Source organism: Littorina saxatilis, linkage group LG8 (assembly GCF_037325665.1).
Source record: "Littorina saxatilis isolate snail1 linkage group LG8, US_GU_Lsax_2.0, whole genome shotgun sequence".
In the NCBI taxonomy this organism is placed as follows: Eukaryota; Metazoa; Mollusca; class Gastropoda; order Littorinimorpha; family Littorinidae; genus Littorina; species Littorina saxatilis.
The window spans coordinates 4,058,352-4,066,711 of NC_090252.1; the positions used below are offsets into that span (position 1 = coordinate 4,058,352).

The following is an 8,360-nucleotide window of genomic DNA, read 5'->3' on the forward strand; positions in this document are numbered from 1 at the left end:
TCACCAGTACACAAAATAATAGTCACCGCCAGGCTGCGCATGTGTCGGTGTCGTATGTCATTAACTTGCGTGTGTCGGTGTCGTATGTCATTAACTTGCGTGTGTCGGTGTCGTATGTCATTAACTTGCGTGTGTCGGTGTCGTATGTCATTAACTTGCGCGATTACCTGTTGAGCACGGTGATGGGGGGTACCCAGTAGTCCTTGTGACTCAGCAGCAGGTACCTGACACCGCTTTCGTTTCTAGGCTGCCATTGGAACATTTCGTCGGTCCACGTCTGACAAAACAAAGAAACAGTCGAACGAAATATAATATAGTAGAGAGAGAGAGAGAGAGAGAGAGAGAGAGAGAGAGAGAGAGAGAGAGAGAAAGAGAGGGGGGGAGAGAGAGGGGAGAGGGAGAGACAGTGGGGTGTGATAGAGAGAGAGTGTGTATGTATGTATGTATGTATGTATGTATGTATGTATGTATGTATGTATGTATGTATGTGTGTGTGTGTGTGTGTGTGTGTGCGTGTGCATGTGTGTGTGAGAGAGAGATAGACAGAGACAGAGAGAGAGAGAGAGAGAGAGAGAGAGGGGGGGAAGGAGGGAGGGAGGGCGGGAGGGAGGGAGAGAGAGAGAGGGGGGAGAGGGAGAGAGAGGGGGGAGAGGGAGAGAGAGAGAGAGAGGGAGGGAGGGAGAGAGAGAGAGAGAGAGAGAGAGAGAGAGAGAGACATACACCAATAGGCAAACAGACAGGCAGACAGACAGACCGACCGACAGACCGACCGACAGACAAACAGAGACAGACGTAAAGATGAATGATATCGAGGGGGGGGGGGGGGGGGGAGTAGAAGGGGGCGGGGGAGTGAACGGGGGAGGAGGGGGCATGTGGGGAGAGGAGCAGAGAGAAGGGCTAGCTGAGATGGAGAGCAAAGAGAGAGGAGACAAGTGGGGAGAGGAGCAGAGAGAAGGGCTAGCTGAGATGGAGAGCAAAGAGAGAGGAGACAAGTGGGGAGAGGAGCAGAGAGAAGGGCTAGCTGAGATGGAGAGCAAAGAGAGAGGAGACAAGTGGGGAGAGGAGCAGAGAGAAGGGCTAGCTGAGATGGAGAGCAAAGAGAGAGGAGACAAGTGGGGAGAGGAGCAGAGAGAAGGGCTAGCTGAGATGGAGAGCAAAGAGAGAGGAGACAAGTGGGGAGAGGAGCAGAGAGAAGGGCTAGCTGAGATGGAGAGCAAAGAGAGAGGAGACAAGTGGGGAGAGGAGCAGAGAGAAGGGCTAGCTGAGATGGAGAGCAAAGAGAGAGGAGACAAGTGGGGAGAGGAGCAGAGAGAAGGGCTAGCTGAGATGGAGAGCAAAGAGAGAGGAGACAAGTGGGGAGAGGAGCAGAGAGAAGGGCTAGCTGAGATGGAGAGCAAAGAGAGAGGAGACAAGTGGGGAGAGGAGCAGAGAGAAGGGCTAGCTGAGATGGAGAGAAAAGAGAGAGGAGACAAGTGGGGAGAGGAGCAGAGAGAAGGGCTAGCTGAGATGGAGAGCAAAGAGAGAGGAGACAAGTGGGGAGAGGAGCAGAGAGAAGGGCTAGCTGAGATGGAGAGAAAAGAGAGAGGAGACAAGTGGGGAGAGGAGCAGAGAGAAGGGCTAGCTGAGATGGAGAGCAAAGAGAGAGGAGACAAGCGGGGAGAGGAGCAGAGAGAAGGGCTAGCTGAGATGGAGAGAAAAGAGAGAGGAGACAAGCGGGGAGAGGAGCAGAGAGAAGGGCTAGCTGAGATGGAGAGCAAAGAGAGAGGAGACAAGTGGGGAGAGGAGCAGAGAGAAGGGCTAGCTGAGATAGAGAGAGAAGAGAGAGGGGGCAACGTACCATGCCCAGCCATCCGGTCAGCTTGAGGTCCTCGCCACGCAAGTCCTGTGCCAGAGACAACAACACAGGTAGCGGTCAGTTTACAGTAGCTAAGTATCTACGAGAGCGAATAAAACACTTAGGAAATGAATATGTAAAATATCTGAATAAAAATAAAATAAAATAATTTAATATAATGAAGAAAAAAAAATGAAAAAAAAGTATATAAGAGGGCGAATAAAACACTATGGAAATACACACTAAATCTCAAATAAATGAATGATGAAAAATAAATAAAAAAATAAGATAAAATAAATAAACACAAGATATTCCTCCGATAGGAAAAACACCCCCGTCAAAGGGAAATAACCTTCTCAGTTGGTGGCAGTGAGAATGGTTATTTCCCTTTGACCAACGGGGGTGTGCCTCTATAAGTCCTTGTATAATTTTAATCCACCAATAACTCCCTAACCGTGTGTTTGACAGGTCCCAATTTTTGTAAGGACCGTCTCAGGAATGTATAGAACCTGTTCACCAAGTTTGGTGACGATCGGTCCGTTCATTCTTGAGATCTACTTGCGAACACAAACACCCAAACAAATACCCAAACAAATACCCAAACAAACACATCGAGCGAAACCTATACACACCCCTATACCGGGGGTGTAAATACAATTAACTTAAATTATAATAAATGAAATGTTAAATAAATACTATGTCTAAAGTTAAGAGTGTTTGTATGCAGCGAGGCGTTTGGTCAATGAGAGTTAGTCAAAGGATGAAGGCTGGCTAGTTTGATGTGAAGAATGCTGTAGTACTGTATGCAGCGAGGTGTTTGGTCAATGAGAGTTAGTCAAAGCATGAAGGCTGGCTAGTTTGATGTGAAGAATGCTGTAGTACTGTATGCAGCGAGGTGTTTGGTCAATGAGAGTTAGTCAAAGCATGAAGGCTGGCTAGTTTGATGTGAATAATGCTGTAGTACCGTATGCAGCGAGGTGTTTGGTCAATGAGAGTTAGTCAAAGCATGAAGGCTGGCTAGTTTGATGTGAAGAATGCTGTAGTACTGTATGCAGCGAGGCGTTTGGTCAATGAGAGTTAGTCAAAGCATGAAGGCTGGCTAGTTTGATGTGAAGAATGTTGTAGTACTGTATGCAGCGAGGTGTTTGGTCAATGAGAGTTAGTCAAAGCATGAAGGCTGGCTAGTTTGATGTGAATAATGCTGTAGTACCGTATGCAGCGAGGTGTTTGGTCAATGAGAGTTAGTCAAAGCATGAAGGCTGGCTAGTTTGATGAGAAGAATGCTGTAGTACCGTATGCAGCGAGGTGTTTGGTCAATGAGAGTTAGTCAAAGCATGAAGGCTGGCTAGTTTGATGTGAAGAATGTTGTAGTACTGTATTCAGCGAGGCGTTTGGTCAATGAGAGTTAGTCAAAGCATGAAGGCTGGCTAGTTTGATGTGAAGAATGCTGTAGTACTGTATGCAGCGAGGTGTTTGGTCAATGAGAGTTAGTCAAAGCATGAAGGCTGGCTAGTTTGATGTGAAGAATGCTGTAGTACCGTATGCAGCGAGGTGTTTGGTCAATAAGAGTTAGTCAAAGCATGAAGGCTGGCTAGTTTGATGTGAAGAATGCTGTAGTAATGTATGCAGCGAGGTGTTTGGTCAATGAGAGTTAGTCAAAGGATGAAGGCTGGCTAGTTTGATGTGAATAATGCTGTAGTACCGTATGCAGCGAGGTGTTTTGTCAATGAGAGTTAGTCAAAGCATGAAGGCTGGCTAGTTTGATGTGAAGAATGCTGTAGTACCGTATGCAGCGAGGTGTTTGGTCAATGAGAGTTAGTCAAAGCATGAAGGCTGGCTAGTTTGATGTGAAGAATGCTGTAGTACTGTATGCAGCGAGGTGTTTGGTCAATAAGAGTTAGTCAAAGCATGAAGGCTGGCTAGTTTGATGTGAAGAATGCTGTAGTACTGTATGCAGCGAGGTGTTTGGTCAATGAGAGTTAGTCAAAGCATGAAGGCTGGCTAGTTTGATGTGAAGAATGCTGTAGTACTGTATGCAGCGAGGTGTTTGGTCAATGAGCGTTAGTCAAAGCATGAAGGCTGGCTAGTTTGATGTGAAGAATGCTGTAGTACTGTATGCAGCGAGGTGTTTGGTCAATGAGCGTTAGTCAAAGCATGAAGGCTGGCTAGTTTGATGTGAAGAATGCTGTAGTACTGTATGCAGCGAGGTGTTTGGTCAATGAGAGTTAGTCAAAGCATGAAGGCTGGCTAGTTTGATGTGAAGAATGCTGTAGTACTGTATGCAGCGAGGTGTTTGGTCAATGAGCGTTAGTCAAAGCATGAAGGCTGGCTAGTTTGATGTGAAGAATGCTGTAGTACTGTATGCAGCGAGGTGTTTGGTCAATGAGCGTTAGTCAAAGCATGAAGGCTGGCTAGTTTGATGTGAAGAATGCTGTAGTACTGTATGCAGCGAGGTGTTTGGTCAATGAGCGTTAGTCAAAGCAAGGCTAGTTTGATGTGAAGAATGCTGTAGTACTGTATGCAGCGAGGTGTTTGGTCAATGAGCGTTAGTCAAAGCATGAAGGCTGGCTAGTTTGATGTGAAGAATGCTGTAGTACTGTATGCAGCGAGGTGTTTGGTCAATGAGCGTTAGTCAAAGCAAGGCTAGTTTGATGTGAAGAATGCTGTAGTACTGTATGCAGCGAGGTGTTTGGTCAATGAGCGTTAGTCAAAGCATGAAGGCTGGCTAGTTTGATGTGAAGAATGCTGTAGTACTGTATGCAGCGAGGTGTTTGGTCAATGAGCGTTAGTCAAAGCAAGGCTAGTTTGATGTGAAGAATGCTGTAGTACTGTATGCAGCGAGGTGTTTGGTCAATGAGAGTTAGTCAAAGGATGAAGGCTGGCTAGTTTGATGTGAATAATGCTGTAGTACCGTATGCAGCGAGGTGTTTGGTCAATGAGAGTTAGTCAAAGCAAGGCTAGTTTGATGTGAAGAATGCTGTAGTACCGTATGCAGCGAGGTGTTTGGTCAATGAGAGTTAGTCAAAGCATGAAGGCTGGCTAGTTTGATGTGAAGAATGTTGTAGTACTGTATGCAGCGAGGTGTTTGGTCAATGAGAGTTAGTCAAAGCATGAAGGCTGGCTAGTTTGATGTGAAGAATGTTGTAGTACTGTATGCAGCGAGGCGTTTGGTCAATGAGAGTTAGTCAAAGGATGAAGGCTGGCTAGTTTGATGTGAAGAATGCTGTAGTACTGTATGCAGCGAGGTGTTTGGTCAATGAGAGTTAGTCAAAGCATGAAGGCTGGCTAGTTTGATGTGAAGAATGTTGTAGTACTGTATGCAGCGAGGTGTTTGGTCAATGAGAGTTAGTCAAAGCATGAAGGCTGGCTAGTTTGATGTGAAGAATGTTGTAGTACTGTATGCAGCGAGGTGTTTGGTCAATGAGAGTTAGTCAAAGCATGAAGGCTGGCTAGTTTGATGTGAAGAATGCTGTAGTGTTTCGTGTGTCTTCATGTGAATGCGCTTCCACTGTCATTTCTTAGCGTTGGGATAAGAACGTAAATTTGATTTGATTTGATTTGATTTGAATGAAGTCTCTTGTGATAGCGGCCTTGCATTACGGAATGCTGTCTGCCCATAGGAGCTTGTTCTAACCCAGACAGCACAATAGATCTTACTTGGTGAACTCAATAGATACGTCTGTAGCAGACCCAACAAACCTAATGTGCTTACCTTTTATACTCCTCTGGTTATCAATATAGAACAAATATACCTTGGCTTTAAAGACTAGATGTTTTAACAACTTGGGCCTTTGCCACGGTAGGTCAATCGTAGTACTACACTACACTTTGTTTTGGTCTACAACGAACATCTGCAATGTCAATGAGACGACATACCTGGACAGGATAAAATTATTCCTACATTCAGATTGCAGTTGTTCTCCTATCGAAGCCTAAGGCTGTGTTTCCATATAGCGACGCATCGGCTGCGCGATGGTTGCAGCGAGGTGGCGGCAGCAGCAAAAACGATCGCAACAGTAGTAACAAAGAACGCGTGTTTCCATATGTGCAACGCGACGGCGGCGCGGCGGCGACGTGCCGTGCGACAGTTTGGTGTCAAGATTTTGTTCGCTCCAGGGAGCGAAAAAAAATTGCTGCCGCGCGATATTCGCGTCAAAAGTGGAGTGGTCTAAGTCTTTTCAATTATTCGAGGACCCCCGACAACCAGGTTTATAGTCTATTTCGACTGATTTTTTCGTCCGATACATGTATTCCTTGAGCTGCTCATAGTCCAGCAAGAATTTCTTCAAAGGTTGTCAAAGGCACCGGGTTCGTTCCGCTTTTTGAGCATTTTGTTGAAATAAAAGAAGGTTTTTCTTTACATTTCTCGTCTTTTCAATTTTCTAACCAGCATAAGTAGCTTCAAAAAAGGTTTCTCTTAATTACGGTATGGTTGTGTGAGATTTTGACCGATTTATAAGAAGAAGTCAAGCCAGAAAGAACAAAAATCCGCATGCCGCGCCGCTTTTAATGGAAACACTCACGGCGAAATTCGCTTGCGGCATCGCGTGTTTTATCGCCGCGTGCCGCTGCCGCCTCGCTATATGGAAACATAGCTTAAGGGATACACTGCTACAACAAATAGACATAGAGAATAATACATGGCATGCTGTGTCAAACGATATGAACACGAGTTTTTGTTTTTAAATATTGAAATACGTGCGGAAGCGAGTTTTTCAGTATTTGAAAATCAACGAGTGTAAATATCGTATGACACAGCAAGCCATGTAGTATTCTGTTTATCCTACATACTGCGTCTCGGAAAAGACACGTCCAAATTGAAGATGAGTCTTATGGGACCTCGATCTCTTCCAAAGCCTCGTGAAATCTTTGACGTCAAAGGAAAGACACGTCACTGTCGAAAGTATTGGCTTGATGTGCAAGGTCTAAAAATTCTTCCTGAGGAAACAGCAAGCGCAAAAGAGTTTCCAGAATGACGTTCGTCTCGGTGACTTTATCATCATTAGCAGTGGAACATTCGGTCCCTGCCAGACAAGATTGACACGATCTCATTTACATGATATTACCACTTGTGAATTGAACGATATTATTATCTCATGGGTTGTCTCTCTCACGTATGTAGGATAAATTCCTATAAGACATATCACACGCCCTGGATCGTGGAACGCCTAGTTGTGTCCACCGCAGAAGCTACACACTTGTATGTCCCCCGCAAGACCAACCACATGGTAGGTGTCTCCAAATTAATGCCTTAAAATAGTAGATAACCAGACTTTCTTGTATTGAAGTTTATATCATAATGACCGGTACTTTTTTGTGTGCATAGGATCACCCAGTTTTCTTACCATTTTATACTCTCGTGTACTACATAAGAGAAGAAATTTCACCAAGACAGGTCAGAAATACTGTTCCCCACGTTAAAAATGATAAAATAACACAAATCACGGTCAACAGAAGGGCTTAAATCTTCTTGCTTGTAAAAGTCTAACTACTTGTGGATACTGCTTTCCATTTTTAAGTTTCAGCTTAGCTTAGTTTAGACTCACGATGGGTACAAAGATCAACAGTGAAATTTGACGGGGTAAGATCCCCCGCAGCTTGGTCGATTTGCCTACACCTCACCGTAACACTAGGGTAAGATCCCCCGCCGTTATGTTTATTAGAAAGAAATCGCATACAGCTATGGTTTTCGTCTAAATCCACTAATTATGGATGTGATTGGCATCTGACATCTTCAGATGTACTCCAACATTTGGTACGAACAATAAGACACCGATCAACCATTGTTTTAGTGTGTGTGTGTGTGTGTGTGTGTGTGTGTGTGTGTGTGTGTGTGTGTGTGTGTGTGTGTGGCCGGACCCAGGGGGGGTTCCAGGGGTTCCGGAACCCCACCCCTGGAAAAAGCATGTACCTTGCTTTGACTTTTACTAGTTTTAGCACCAAAACAATGCTGCTCTTAACCCTCAAAACAAGGCCCAGAATGCACCAGATTGCACAGATTTTAACCGTTTTTCAAAAATTTTCCGGGGGAGCATGCCCCCGGACCCCCCTAGTTCGCACGCCTGCTTTGCAGGCGCGCGCTTGTGGCTTCGCCACTTCGCTGATTTGCCCCCCCCCCCCCCCAAAAGGAGGAACCCCCCCCCTTACAACTCATTTGGTCCGGCCCTGGTGTGTGTGTGTGTGTGTGTGTGTGTGTGTGTGTGTGTGTGTGTGTGTGTGTGTGTGTGTGTGTGTGTGTGTGAAATTATTGCACATAAACATTATGTCCACTTCACACATGAAGCTGTGAGGTTGTTGCTTTTTGCTTTGAGTCCAAAGGGATACTATTACAGTCATGCAAGACTTTAGAGGATGAAGAGATCCGTTTGTACTTTAAAGGACTGTGCTTTTGAACAGAGCAGATTAAAATAAAATAAACACACTCAAATCTGTCTCTTTTTACCTTCAGTCAAGTATTAGTAATGTACGTACGTATGTGTGCCTGTGTGTGTGTATACATGTCTGTCTGTCTATGAAAAGCTTTTCA

General features: G+C 45.1%; 1 protein-coding gene across 1 annotated transcript in view; it reads right to left on the reverse strand.

Annotated features, from left to right (window-relative positions):
• Positions 1-136: 136 nt before the first annotated feature.
• The window catches only part of LOC138974930 (neuronal acetylcholine receptor subunit alpha-7-like), an 11,346-nt gene continuing 3,122 nt past the window's right edge, over positions 137-8,360 (reverse strand). Inside the window, exons 3-4 of the mRNA XM_070347642.1 lie at positions 1,838-1,882; positions 137-277 (exon numbers count right to left, since the gene is read on the reverse strand). Coding sequence (XP_070203743.1) covers positions 164-277; positions 1,838-1,882 — 159 coding nt within the window. The 3' untranslated portion in view covers positions 137-163. The remainder of the gene's footprint in view (positions 278-1,837; positions 1,883-8,360) is intronic.